At 45.7% G+C, this 14,755-nt stretch overlaps 1 protein-coding gene across 1 annotated transcript in view; it reads left to right on the forward strand.

Moving 5' to 3' along the window:
* The window catches only part of LOC142765406 (putative phospholipase B-like 2), a 194,500-nt gene extending 190,940 nt beyond the window's left edge, over nt 1–3,560 (forward strand). Inside the window, exons 3-4 of the mRNA XM_075866342.1 lie at nt 1,273–1,364; nt 3,280–3,560. Coding sequence (XP_075722457.1) covers nt 1,273–1,364; nt 3,280–3,444 — 257 coding nt within the window. The 3' untranslated portion in view covers nt 3,445–3,560. The remainder of the gene's footprint in view (nt 1–1,272; nt 1,365–3,279) is intronic.
* The last annotated feature ends 11,195 nt before the right edge of the window (nt 3,561–14,755 follow it).

The following is a 14,755-nucleotide window of genomic DNA, read 5'->3' on the forward strand; positions in this document are numbered from 1 at the left end:
ATGTCCTGTGTGATGTTCTTTTTCTAATGAAGGAGTTTTCCACGAGGCCTTCAGAAGTTGTATAAAGTTAATTTCATGCAGTTGTCTGCTATATTTGTCATAAAACTTACATTTGATGGTTTACAGTATAACCTTTCAGTTTAGAACTTTTTAAAATACATATGTTGAAAAAACGCCCTATACTTTAGTAAAAGTTACAATTTTAGAGGTTCCTGGTTACCTTTTACTTTAAAGGTTTCTTGTGACTTAGAAAAATACCGGGACCTATATGATTGAAGTTACCATATTAAAGGTAATGCATAACCTTTAAATTAGACAGGTACGAATCTACCAAATGTATGCCCCTACTAGAGGTCACGCGTTCAAGTGTGTACATGTGGGTTCTCATAACAGTACCCTGACCTGGTTAAACTAGATCTTCAAACTTACAGCAGACACGTCCAGAGCACTTGCGTTCCTCAAACGATCGTTGCCTCTCTCCCCTCCAGTCATAAAAAAACTTGCGTACAAAGCGTTCGTAAGGACCAAACTAGAATTTGCTTCCGCCATCTGAAGCTCCACCAAGATTATCTCATCTCTTCCCTTGAGTCAGTTCTGAATCATGCCACCCGGTTCAAATCATCGCAGTACAGCAATCATGCAAGCATCACTCAAATCAAATCATTTCTTAAGATTACTTTTTTTAGCTGATCGCATAAAAACCGCAGAGATCAGCCTGTTTCACAAATGGTCCCACAAATTTTGTCATCTGCATGACACTCTCTTCATTCCACAAACTCCAGCTCGCACTTCTCGTTGACTGTTCAACTCGAAAAGTGTTCAACATCTCCAAGGATCAACACAGGCCTTTACCAAATCATTTCTGCCTTAAGCAATTGAACAGTGGAACAGTCTTTCAGAATTGATTGTTCAGGAACGCGACCCAAACAAATTGAAACTGTTGTTGTCTTCTGTTATTAGCTAACTCTCCCGCCATCCAGCTCGTCAATTACCATCTTGTCAATAGTAAAGTTTCTTTTTTCTTCTTTTTTTCAAGGTATTCATTGGTGTTCGCGTGCGAGTACCTGCTACGTGTATTAGTTCTTACAATATTTCAATTTACTCTGCCTTTTTGTTCTGCTGGTTATTCAATTTGCTCTTTACTTGCTATTCAAACACTGCATGCCTGTCATAACATGACCCTCATATCCCCCCCTCCTCTTGTGGAATGCATTGCATAGTCCTTTAAGGGATAATAAGTGATGATGATGATCACTTCTTTGCCAACTTCAGGTTATGTTGTTCCCGGCCACACCATAACTATGTCGTCTTACCCTGGCTGCTTGAACTCTTTCGATGACTTTCATTTGACATCGTCAGGCTTGGTAAGTAAAAAGTTAGCAATATTCATGTCGTCGACAGCATTTTCATGCACGTGAGAACAACTAAACATTACCTGCCCAACTTGGGCATTTTTAGTACTCATGTGTGGAATTGGACACAAAACTACAGGACTCTTACGCTTCGTCTTAAAGAGTTGAACATGATAGCGATGTAATGCCTCTAGTGCGTACTTCAAACGCTTAGTGCATGAAATTCTTTCGAACTTGCTATGCACCAATTAAGTTGTCTTAAGAAAATGGGTGCAATAACGTGCGTGACTTTTGCAGAGGGTGACAGGCTTCAAATTATGAAGTTGTTATAATAATGACATGTTCTGATGTCCGATGCCAATTTACACTTGTGCCACGAATTATTACTGCGACAATATATATTACATATGGCATTGTAAAGAATGCATACCAGACGCGTCTCTTTATGTTACGCATAAGTTACTTTTACTGGCGGCCTTTTTTTTTTCTCGCCCCGCTGTGGTGGTCTAGTGGCTAAGGTTCTCGACTGCTGATCCGCTGGTCGCGGAATCGAATCCCAGCTGCGGCGGCTGCATTTCTGATGGAGACGGAAATTTCGTAGGCCCGTGTGCTCAGATTTAGCTGCACAATAAATACCCCAGGTGGTCAAAATTTCTGGAGCACTCCTCTACGGCGTGGCGTCTCTCATGATCATATGGTGGTTTTGGGACGTTAAACCCCACATATCACTCAATCGATCCTTTTATGCTCTCTCTTCTACTTTTGGTGCGTTTTCAAGCAGAGGAAGTCATTTTCACTGTGTTCTCAAGCAGACGCGTCGCTTTGTAGTGCAAGACCCGCTCGGCACGCAGACGACCCGGGTTGGAATCCTATTGAGGCCCAAAATTTCTCATGTTATTTGCATCTTTCTCAATTTTTCGGTCACGCACAAGATGATAGTTTCTCCCTCACAACCAACTACGCCGACACCGGCCCTTAAGCCAGAATTAGTGCTAAACCAGCTATTTAACTGCGCAGTGTGGTTGCCACCACATGTTGCCGTTTATTCTTTAAATTAGCTGCAACCACAGGTGTGCTTAAAATTTTGTTATAACCAAGAAACCTAACCATGTGATAAACGAAAACGACAACACTGTAGAATTGACCGCATGGAAAAGTGTTGCTACCTGTGGTGAAATTGTTATTCATCGCTTTACGTTAGTGTTTGGTGATCAGGATACTTTAAAAACGGCAGGAATAAGAACGAGAAAGGTTTGACTGAAAAAATCAGTACACAGGGCTTGCGCAATCGAGTTTAGAACTGCAAGCTTAGAACTTTAATGTTAGTTTAACCACTGAAGAAGACAAGTCTACTTATCGGAACGTAGTTGGAGCACACAACGCCTGTTTACGGGTTTTTTCAAGCGTATATATGGCAAGCAGGAAGATGTAGCCTTAGCATGGTTATTCATTGCAAGTTAATACTCCCAACAGCGAAATTTTCGTTGGGGATTCTTTACTCTACATTCTAGGCTTTTGTCTTGCAATGCCGCAATGGAATTGCGAATCCCCAGATTGTTGTATTTATTGCACACCTAATGCTAGCGTCAATAACTGTACCCAGACTAGCGTCATTTCAAAATGCTTCCTGAACGAAATAATGCCTCACAGCGAGGTAGTGACAAAGACCACGTGCGTGCAAGGTTTGGTGGCACTCAGAGCACAGTTTTTAAATCCTCCCCCCTCGGGCGTTACAATGAATCTATTTGGGTGCTTAGGTGGAGTTATTCTGGTCAGAGCATTAGAAATTCTGAGGCGGATTCAACTTATAACGCATTGGCAGAAGTCACCTTGTTTCTTTTACGGTCTCAGCACTCCGTACTTGCAAGTGATGGTCCATGAATCAACGTTGTTCGATCACTGACCGCAACCTATGACAATCCCGCAGGCCGTGATGGAAACCTCACTGAAGAACACTAACCACCAGTTGCTGCAACACATACGTCCGAACTCGAGTCCACTGACTTGGGTCCGTAACATGGTCGCCAGCAGGCTCGCGACCAATGGCTCACAATGGACGGCAATATTTTCCAGGTTCAACAGCGGAACGTAAGCCTAACTGTCTACGCTGATCTCATAAACAGGTTCCAGCCTCCTAATTACTGGGGGATTAGCATACACCTGCTAGCCATGGAACTCTCGCAAGCAGAGCTATTGCAAAGTAGCTACTGATGCCTTGGATCACAAACAAAAAATAATAATCATGACCTCGTATGTGCTAAAGCATTCAACGAAAGACCCTAGCGGAACGCAGGCTTGTGTGGCCTTACTTTAGCGCCGTGACCAAGCATCTAGGTTGTCGCCAAAACCTAGTAAAGCTAGAAGAGACGTCAAAGCATGGAAGTCTCCAATATAACAGACACAACTGAGCTGACAGAGCTTTCGAAGTCCAATAATAAGCGCAAGATATCCAATGTAAGAAGGTACAACATGCACATAATTGAACCTCGTCTTAAGAATGGACGAGGCGTCAAAGCGGTAAAGAGGAAACGTGAGGTAAGCAAAACCAAATGTATGCACTGAGGGACAAGGAGCGCAAAATAACTGCCAATACAGGTAGGATAGTTAAAGTAGCGGAGGAGTTTTACAGAGCTCTGTATAGTAGCAGGGACAACTATAGTATATGGCCATAATGTAAGAACTAGCAGTAATCTAGATGACATAGCAACAGTATTGGCAAAAAAGGTCAGGAATGCCTTGGAGGGAATGAAGAGAGGCAACGCTGCTGGTGAGGAACAGGTAACATCAAATCTGCTGAAAGACAAGACAGAATGTGTTCGAAGAGACTGACCACCCTGTTTACGAAGTGTCTCCTGACGGGGAGGGTACCAGAATTTCGGATGAATGCTAACACCATCTTAATACATAAAAAATAGAAACAATAAGGACTTTCAAAATTACAGGCCTACGTGCTTGCTCTTTGTCATATACAAGCTATTTACCAAGGTAATTGCAAACAGAATAAGACAACATTACCATACTATCAACACATGGATCAAGCAGGGTATAGAACAGGTGACTCAAAAACTGACCATGTACATATTATCAATCGAGTGCTAGAAAAATGCTCAGGAATACTCTTAACGACTGTACGCAGCCTCTCCAGATTACTAGATGGCTTTTGATTCAGTGGAGATATCAGCAGTCATTCAAACACTGCGGAATCAGGGCATCGACGAATGATATATAATCATACTGGAAGAAATATACTGGGATCCACCACAGCGTTCCATAATTAAAGTGACCGAATAGCAATAACGAAGTGTTGAAGACAACGGGATACAATTTCTCCGGTACTATTTACCACTTGTTTACAGCTGGTTTTCAGAAGGCTTGAGTGGGAAGAATTAGGTATAATAGTTAATGGAGAGTATTTAAGTAACCTGCACCTATTTGATGACAATGGATTGCTGAACAATTGAGAGCACGTATTGCATGTCAGAATTACTGAATCAGACAAGGAGAGCGGAAGGATAGGTCTACTTGCAGGTCGCGGGATCGAATACCGGCTGTGGCGGCTGCAGTTTCAATGAAAGCGAAAATGCTGTAGGCCTGTGTGCTCAGTTTTGGGTGCACGTTAAAGAACTGCAGATGGTCGAAATTTTCATAGCCCTTCACTATGGCGTCTCCCATAATATATGGTGGTTTTAGGACGTTAAAAACAACATCAATCAATCAATCAATCAATCAATCAATCAATCAATCAATCAATAAACCAATCAATCAATCAATCAATCACAACCAGAGAGATAAGTCCAAAAATTATTCCGCAGAAAAGGAAAGTAACGTACAGCAGCCTCGGATGAAAAGAGCGCTACGAGAAAGTAAGCAATGCACCTGAAGTTGTAAAGGAGTACTTCTACTTAGGACAGGTAGTAAGCGCAGACGCGGTCCACAAGATTGGGGTACCTAGAAAAGTAAGAATGAGGTGGATCACATTCGGGAAACGTTCTAAAATTATGACTGGTAGATTGCCACTATTCCTGAAGAGGAATGTATATAACAGCTGCATCTTGCCGGAAGTAATTTAAGGAGGAGAAATCTGGAGGGAGACTTCAGCTTGAATTGAGGACGACGCAGCGAGGGATAGAAAGAAAACTTTTAGGTGAAACCTTCACAGAGAAGAAGAGAGCAGAGTGGGACATGAAACAAACCGAAGTTAGGGATCTCATTGTTGAAATCAAAGATAATAAAAGGACAAGGACTGGCCACGTAGCGCGTGGGCAGGATAACCACTGATCATTAAGGGTAGCTCCTTGATTTCCAGAGAAGTCAAGCAGCTGAGGTGTTTCAATAGCCATCGGAAACAAGCGCAACGTTTTCGTTTAACCGCGAATAATATGGGAACGTGATGTGGCTAAAGCAAACAAAAGAATTAGCTCAAACAAACGGCGAATATCTGATAATGGACCCCAAGATTGAGCAGCGCGTAACGAGAAACAGAGGTTGGCGTTGACGCCTTTTGATTCGTACTTCAGTCGTTTATTAGTGCTGCTCTATCTAGTATTCAAGGTACTGAAGAATAGGATAATCATTTACCTCTAAAGTATATTGGAATTCAACAGCCACGGCGAGCGCACGCCGTCCTCACGCGCTACTCCAGTATGGGATGTGCTCAAGAAGGAGACGCTGTCATTACCACTTCCTTTCGGGAGCGCTGTTAGCACGACCACGGCCGGTGGACCTTATCTTTTACTTCTTCCTTTTCCAGCTGCCGTGGCACGGCATAGCGCCTTCGGGAAGAGGGGATGAAAGATGTAAGAAGAGGAGAGAGAAAGAGTGCCATCGTCATTTATTGGTTACGTTTAGTTGCAAGTGATGATTCAGCAGACGCGTCAGAGAGCATGTCCATGCAGGGTTTGTTTACCCCCATCTAACTCAATGGAGTGAAGCGAGCGCGGAGGAAGATACCACTGCATAGAACGCGCAATGCTTCCACACTAGGAGCTTCAGAACTAGTAGGAGCTTTAGAATTGCGCACCGCGAGCCCTTGCGGTGCGGTCGCTGCCACTGCGCATGTGTCGTAACGCGAGTCAGCGTTCGTGTTCACGGCCTGCGCGCAGAAAACCCAAAATAGCGTGTGGTGGTCGCGACCCGCGTGTGGCCCGCAAACGCTTGTTTCGAGGCTACGGTGTTCCTGCGTGAAATCACGATATTGATGTAGCCGTAACCACCGCCAAGACCAGCCGAGCGGGAAGTCATTGCTTTCCTGTTCATTTTGAAGCGCTTAGCGAGTGAAATCGGCGGAATGGAGCCGCCACAAAAGTGGTTTCGTTTAACCATCGAAGCGGATGTTTACATGCGGCGCGAAGTGAGGAAGCAGGACCCTTACTGAGACCTGACGCGATAGTGGACGATCGCGAAAAACTTCTCCCTGGCTCTCGCGAGAGCTAGCAGCGTGCGAGCCATCGGGGAGAGGTACGACCTTCTCTTTGAGCAATTCGTTCGGGAGGACCGCGCCAACCTTAGGAAGTAAGTGCTCTTTCAGTTTCAGTAGCATGTAGCACGGTCACCAAGGGTGTTTAGGTGGGTCAGAGCCAAATGTGCTAATTTTGCAGATCAGAAACGGAAGAACAATACGGCGAGAAGGAGCAACTGCTCCAAAAAATTTGGACGTGGCCAAAGGACACGGCCCCATCATCCGCCCAGGGTTGACCAGGAAGGCGGCAGGATGCAGAAGTTTCTTGTTCTTGCCGGGCTCCGTTGCTGGCAGCCGCGACCGGAAGCGTTGAGCGGGTTCAGCGAAGGTTCCCGACGGCGGTGCGCCACTCCGCCTCTGCCGCGATTTGAGAGGACGCCACGAACGGCGCAGCGACCACCGGCGGCCAAGAGCCGCATCTCTTCTGTAAGTATGCCGATTAGTAGTGATTCAAAGAGTCGTTGCGGATTCAACCAAGTTGCCGCAGCGCATAATAGAGCTCGAGAGGCATGGCCTCGTGGTGTCAGCTGCTACGTAGTGAAAGCACAGCAAAAAAAAAATGTCAGCGACGTGGTGTATGTGTAGATTGAAATTGTGCAACCTCAGTAAAAATAACGCAAGAGGGCCCGAAAACGTTTGTCCTTCTTCAAAATGAAACTTCCTACAGTTTTCTTTTTTTAAATTATAAATATTCGAAGGAATCGCTGACGCAAAGCAAAGCCTTCAAATTTCACTTTATGGCCGCAGGCATACTTTGGCATGTGGGCATGGATTGGAGAGTTGTCGTAATCTCAGTTTACCTAATTGACGTGCTTAGCATGCCTACTTAGTAAAAAGGCAGAATAAACATAGCATTCAGTGGTTATGTGCAGTGCATGGTGGGTAAAGAGTAGAAGCAAGAGGCAAATGCGAAGGTAATTTTTGTAATACTAGACTGCAGATGTCATGCTATTGAAACCTTTTCGTGAAGAGAGGGAGACAACATTTGCACGAAAGGTAATGGTAATGCAAATGGTGTGCGCGGAAATGAAGAACCTTACTGGCAACCATGATTTTCCTGATAACACTCATTGAAAACACCACAAAAACAGAATGCTTTGCCTAATGAAGTGCCAGAATGTTGAAAAAATATTTGAACACAGTGTATTCGTAGATCACACACGACAGGTGCTGTGTCGCACACTGCCTTTGCTAGAGACGTGTAGCAAGCTTCAGCTGTAGCGTGTGTATGTTTGGATTACTGTCTGTAATTGGTCGCACAACTGTGTACATTTGATGTTTTTAACACTGCTCCAGCATTGTTTCATAAAAGAAACGTGCAGTAGTAGGTCTACTGAAGAATATTTCACCACCTAATGACCTTGCATGTCATGAAGCATTTCTGACACACTGAGATGAAAATTGAGTGAATAGCAATTTCATGGGTTATTGTCATTTTTTCAGGGGCAACGAATGTTTTGCCAGAGTGTGGAGGCTGTGACTTCGGCTCCAGAAGAGCCGTACAAGGTTGTTGCCTTTCGTACTTCGCTGCACGTGGAGGAGCGCAGCACTGCGAGCCCTCCCCAACCTGCGGCGAACAGCGCGTGGCTAGCAGTGGGTGCTGGCACAAATGCAGAAAGGGCACGTAGAGGAAAGGTACGTGAAACCACTGTGGCAGTGAGAAATTCTACTGGATATGTGCCAATTTTCGCAGACGACAAAAAAAGACCTGAAGAACAAAAAAAAGCGAAGGAAAAGCTTTTGAACGTTCTGTGATAGTAGCATGCAATAAGGAAAAATACTGCCCCCGAATACAACTTCAAAAGTCTTCCGTAATTTCTTCTCAAAGGGGAACGAACACAAGTCTGTCTGTCTAAATGGACACTGTCCGCAGAGAAATGGTTGAATCAGGTGGCTGATGAACTATTTTTTGCAGAGCACTATTGGGTGCATTCTTAGGACTATTTCTTTAGCCACACAAACAACTGCCTTCCACGCTTAAGTAATCTGGGCTGGGCATCTGTGGACCTCTTAGGTTGTATCCGACTATTACTTAATGGCAGCACTCCTGGGCCATGCATGTAGAGAAAGTGTGGCATGTGGATACGCTGTCCTGAACACTTTGCCACACACGAATGAGGGAGGAGCAGTTATTGCGGAACATGAAAATTTTTATTACCCTGAGGCAACAGGTTCATGAACCATCGAAAGGAGATTGAATTATAACATGACTAAACATCGTTTCAGACTACTAGAAGACCAGAACACAGCATGACAGAAATGGTACATACAACTCGTACAGCAAACACTCACTTCTGTGTCAGCACATCTCTGCAAGCAAGGCTACCTGTGATACCATGTTACATATGCATAGGTTGGTAAACTTGCTGTTGAGTCAACAGACTCAGTGTGGGTTTTGAGACTATGTTAGTCCAGTCGAAAAAATGCAGAGTCTGAGCTTGAGTTAGTCAGCTGATGCGATCATGAGCGTGAAATGAGGGTATTCTGGAGTCTGGGTAAGGCCTAATCAGTCAGAGCCGAGGTGAGTGTTTAGAAACTTGCAGAGAGTAGGTCCAAGCAAACCCTGAAAGTGAAATATTTCTGCTAATTGAGGTACAATAGTTTTGCAAACGTGTGGACATATGAAACCTACAAGACTTACAGACACTGTGCTAAAAGGGTCAGTGACATTGCGACTTGAAGTAGAACGCGCAACGTGTACAAAGCATCCCGAGTTTACGAAGGTGTAACAGTTCGAAACGAACATCATGCAGTCAACAACTTACTGCAGCATTTCTCTTCGAAGCGAGAGAAAACATAGCTTACAACAGATGTGCCCAGTTGGACCAGTTTTTTTGCGAGTTTAAACAAATGGTAAACGTAACGCACTGTTAAAAAATGTAGACGTTACGAGGATAAACAAATGTGGCAAGGCTACTAGTCGCGGCGATAGAATTACTCTTTTCAGCCCGCACCACGGCCAAGGCATCAGGTAAAAGGAGTCGCCTTGGCCTGTCTGCCATGTGCAATGATACAGTTTCTCTGACAGCGGAACCACAACAGTTTAACTCTTTGAACTAGTGTACTCGAAATGTCACCTACATGTCAGCGTACACTACTGCCTACTTGTGGTGGAAACAAACTACATCAGGTTACACGATACAGAATTCATAAAATGTTTTTTTTGGTGTAATGCTCTATGAATTGGTTTCCTTTCTTTTTTGTTTTGCAGTGTCTTCAGGCATGTCATGTACGCTATGGTTTCAGGAAGGAGGCAAACTCCTGACCGTCACTTAGAATTTTTCGAGAGGCGGCTCGTCTTGGAGGAGGAAACGCGCGAAAGGAATGCCTCTCACGAGAAAAGATGCCTAAGCGCTGAAGAAAGGCACCTGGGCATGCGAGAGATCGAGCTCCAGCTGAGATTGCGCGAATTTGAGGCAGCACAAGAGGAGGGGCGTCAGGAGAGGGCTGCGCTTCTGCAGCAAAACTAGCTCCTAGCCAACGCGCTTAAGACACTTCTCGGCAATGTGCGAAAATAACTTTTTTGGGGACCTTCGACGCGAAAATTTTGGTCTCTCTGTACTGTCTGTTTGTCGTTTTTTAACGGTACCCTAAACGGCGCCAAAATGACCAAACGATACTCCAAACGGCCGACCCCAACCACAGCGCCCACCAATATTGCTCAAGGTTCAGCGTTCATACTTATGCGATTTTAAATTAAAAAGCAATTATGGCATATATCTGAGGCACCATAACAACACGCCAGTATTATGTATATGTATTGCTTAGCAGACAAGGCATACATATGTAATTTTAAGGATCGTAGCCTTTATAACGCTGCGCCGGCCAAGCAACGCTTGCACGAAACGACAACTGTTTCCAAAGCTTTGCTAAGATGACACGGTGGTGGCACCTACCTGTCGCCTCGCGTTCTGCATCTTATCACCTCACAGATGGGCGCGCACGGCGCGTTCCCCGTTTTCAAGGATAACTGCCAGATAGTGCTCATGTCTTACGTGTGACGTGACTTGCTGCGCTCGTTCACCTACCCTGCACGTTCGGGGCACTCTAACGCATCGCCTCTAGAATACCACTCGACGCCGCATCTGTGGCAGCGGCGTCAACCACTAATGCTGGAGCCTCTGTAGAAGCAACTACAGACCATGGCCCGGCGAACAATTGACTACGGGACGAACAAGACGGTTCCGATCTTTCAGATGAAAATGCAGAGGATATAGACCAGGCATCTTTCACAGTTGTATGCTACAAGAAAAAAAGCGGTACTTGCGTCACTGTTGTCTTCAGGCCTACGACGGATGGAGGAAGCTTATGGAAAGTCAACCCTAACATTGTCGCATCAGCCGTTGTAACGTTGGCTCAAGAGAAAGTTCTTAACCATCGCATCAACAAAGACGGAGGCCTGATGGACACAGTGTCGACCCTGCCGGCCGCCAACCGTCTACTAACTGTAACTGAATTAGCAGGGATACCAGTGGAAGCCCGGGTCCCATACTGTTACACAGCGAACTATGGGAAAATACAAGATGTCCCTCTGAGTTACTCAAATGAAGACTTACAAGACTATCTGTGTGATCAGGGCGTCATGTCGGCAAGACGACTCACCACCTACACACCTGAAGATGGCGGCAAGGTGAAAGAGGTACATCGTCGATCCGTTATTTTGCAAATTCACCATTACCCAAACGAGTTACGCTTAGGTTCTGTAGCTACCCGGTGGCCGAGTACGTCGGGGCAGCTACGCAGTGTTATAGATGCCAGAGGCATGCTCATATATCGAGACATTGCAATGGCCTGGTGCGCTGCAAAGTCTGTGCTGGTCCTCATTCACACAAAGAGTGTACCTCAAAAGCACAACCTAAATGTGCTAACTGCGGCGGTCCCCACCCTGCTTCGTATGGAGGGTGCGTTAAAAAGAAGGCTGCCACACTTGCACGCTCGTCGGAGCAAGCACGAGGGAAACCACCAAGGCGCAACGATCCACCGCCTAATCCAGAAGTTGTATTCACGAATATGAAAGACTTCTCCCAGAAAAGATCATCACAAAGCCGTAAGGCAACTGGTGACACGTGCGCTGATGTGACAAAAAGAAACGTGGGAAGCCTACTGGCACATCGAATCTTTCAAAACCACCACAAAGCGTCTCACAAGAGTCATCGGTCGAGTACAGTCGTCACCAGTTTCAGCCACCGCAACATGACAGGGTGATCTGCGAAGGGCAACAACAAGGAAACACAGACCAAGATTTTGCACGCATACCGATTCCAATGCTGTTCGCAGCTTTCAAAGCCCTTGTCCACGCAAATCCTTTGTCAAAAAATATCCCAGAGGTAGAAGCAATTTTTACAATGGAGCCCTTGGTGTCGACGTCTTACGCACCACAGGGGCGTTCTCCCTTGCACTAGTAATCATGGCTTCCCCAACGACATCTTCACCTGAACTGATAATTCACAGAATCTTCCGCACATGCACCATATTCCAGTGAAACACTCGTGGCCTTCGCTGGAAGCTCTCAGGCTTCTGGCGACTGGTGCGAGAATACCGATTCTCATTTATCGTCATCTCCGAATCACGCGTCGACCCGAATTATAGAATGAACGGATACAACTTCCATCACTCAAAGTGACCTGACGGTATCAGCAGATCACTCATCGGCTTTCGTAAAGCCATTCCAGTCTCCGCAATTGACATCGGCCTCCACTGCGACAACGAATATGTGTGTGCCATAACGATAATCGGTAAACAGCAGTCCATTCTCATCGGAGCATACCTAGAACCAGGCAAGCCTTTCAACGCTTCCAGGCTTGAAAACTTGATTTCAAGAGCACTTTCCCTACACATCAATTGTGGAGACTTCAATGCCCGCAATGAAATTTTGGGCAGCTCACACACTTGTTCTCGAGGAGCTAAGCTTGCAGAACTGCCATCAAAACATTCAATTGAACCACTAAATGACGGCGGCATCACCTTCCTACGAGGCACCATGACTACTAACAGCATCGACGTGAGCTTCATAACAAGTTCAGTCACTCACAACTTTGACAGGTGCACCGACTTGGAAACGCGTGGGAGTGATCACTACCCACTCCTGATATCAGGTGCTGGTGTAAATATGACATCAAAGAAAACCGTCATAAGATCCACAGATTGGAAGGCGTACAAAGAAGCAGCAGGAAAGGAAATCACTGCCGCTACAAAAGATGATGAATTTCTCGCTACGGTGGCTCATTGCCTAAAAGAATGTACACACGTTTCAACTAAAAACTAGATTTGCATCAAATAATGAGGAGTTTGAAAGACTGTGTGCTATTTGCAGGCGAGCTGAACGGAAAGTTCTGTGCACAAAGAGTTTAGAAGACCTCCGAGCCTGTCGACGCACACAGCGTCATATTCGGCGCTACCTGGGTAAATGTAGCTGGCAAGGATGGCGTGAATTTTGCTCAACACCAGATGTTCACCAACCTGTGTGCGAAATTCGGCGGGTTTTTAGAGGCATGCGCATGCCACTCTGGCAGCTTCACCCTTTCGCCGCACTCTCCCTGCACGAACGAAAATTCCTCAAAGAGCTCTCTGGATATTGCGTACTACTATCAACAAACTCAACGCTTTGGGCCGCATGTGCAGGTAACCAGCCTGGCAGCTCACGGGTGGCAGTGCCAGTGCTAGACATACCTTTTATAATTGAGTAACTGAACACTGCTATTAGTGAGTCATACAAGCGCACATCGCCTGGCTCTGACGAAGTAACCTATGAAGCCATTGCAAAGCTACTCCACGCGTCCCGCCTACGACTCCTAGAATGTTATAATTCTTCGTGGATGTCTGGAGTGGTCCCCGCTGAGTGAAAGCTGGCAAAAACAGTGCCCATTTTGAAACTTGGTAAGCAGCCAACAAGCTACACCTCTTTCCGGCCTGTCGCCCTACTGAGTTGCGTTGGCAAACTCATGGAGCGAATGATTCACAAACGATATACTTGGTTCCTAGAAAGCCGCAACGAGTTTTCGGAAGAAATGAATGGGTTCCGCCAAGGCAGGTCAGCTATCGACCTTTCTCTTCCCTTGAAAACGACCTCTCAGCAGGACGCATCGCGACAGCCGTATTCCTTGACATCGAGGCAGCTTTCGATTCAGTCTTTCACCGTGCCATTCTCGCAACCATGGAAGATCTTGGCCTAGGAGGGAATCTATACAACTGGATTGAGAACTATCTAGAAGAGCGGAAAATATATATGAGCACTCCAAATGGTCCCACACAGTTCTATAAAGTAGAGAAGGGTGTACCCCAGGGTGCCGTGCTCAGCCCTTCAACCTTACCCTGATACACATAATGAAATCACTCCCTCGAGGAGTACACATCTCGATTTACGCTGATGACATCTGCATCTGGAGTGCTTCAAGGTCACGTTACATCACCAAGCAGCGACTTCAAAAAGCTTTACAGAACATCTCCGCATATCTAGCGCTCCGAGACATGCACTTTTCACCAGAAAAGGGCACAGCCATTGCTTTCACGAAAAAGAAAATGAGCGAGTATGCGCTACTGCTCGATGAACGACCGCTGACCTATGTACGGTCTCAAAGATTCCTGGGAATAATCATCGACAGAAATCTTTCCTGGTCTCCTCAGGTGAAGAAACTTCGAACTAGAATAGTAGCAGCCACTTAACTCTTCAAAGTCATGGCTGGAACAAGATGAAGATGTAGCTGCCGCTCAATGGTACTGCTTCAGAACGCATATATTAAAGGAACATTACGCTATTGTCTACCGGTGCTTCACCGATTATCCCCAGCAAATAAAAATGTGGAAGCCGCACGCAACAGCTGCCTACGAATATGTCTAGGGCTCCTGAAGAGCTCACCAGCAATGGGAACTGTAGCGAAAGCAGGATGTCTCCCACTGGATGTCATCTCTATCCGAGAAACCATGCGTACACATCTTCAACATGCAT

Source organism: Rhipicephalus microplus, chromosome 1, assembly GCF_043290135.1.
Source record: "Rhipicephalus microplus isolate Deutch F79 chromosome 1, USDA_Rmic, whole genome shotgun sequence".
NCBI classification, from domain to species: domain Eukaryota; kingdom Metazoa; phylum Arthropoda; class Arachnida; order Ixodida; family Ixodidae; genus Rhipicephalus; species Rhipicephalus microplus.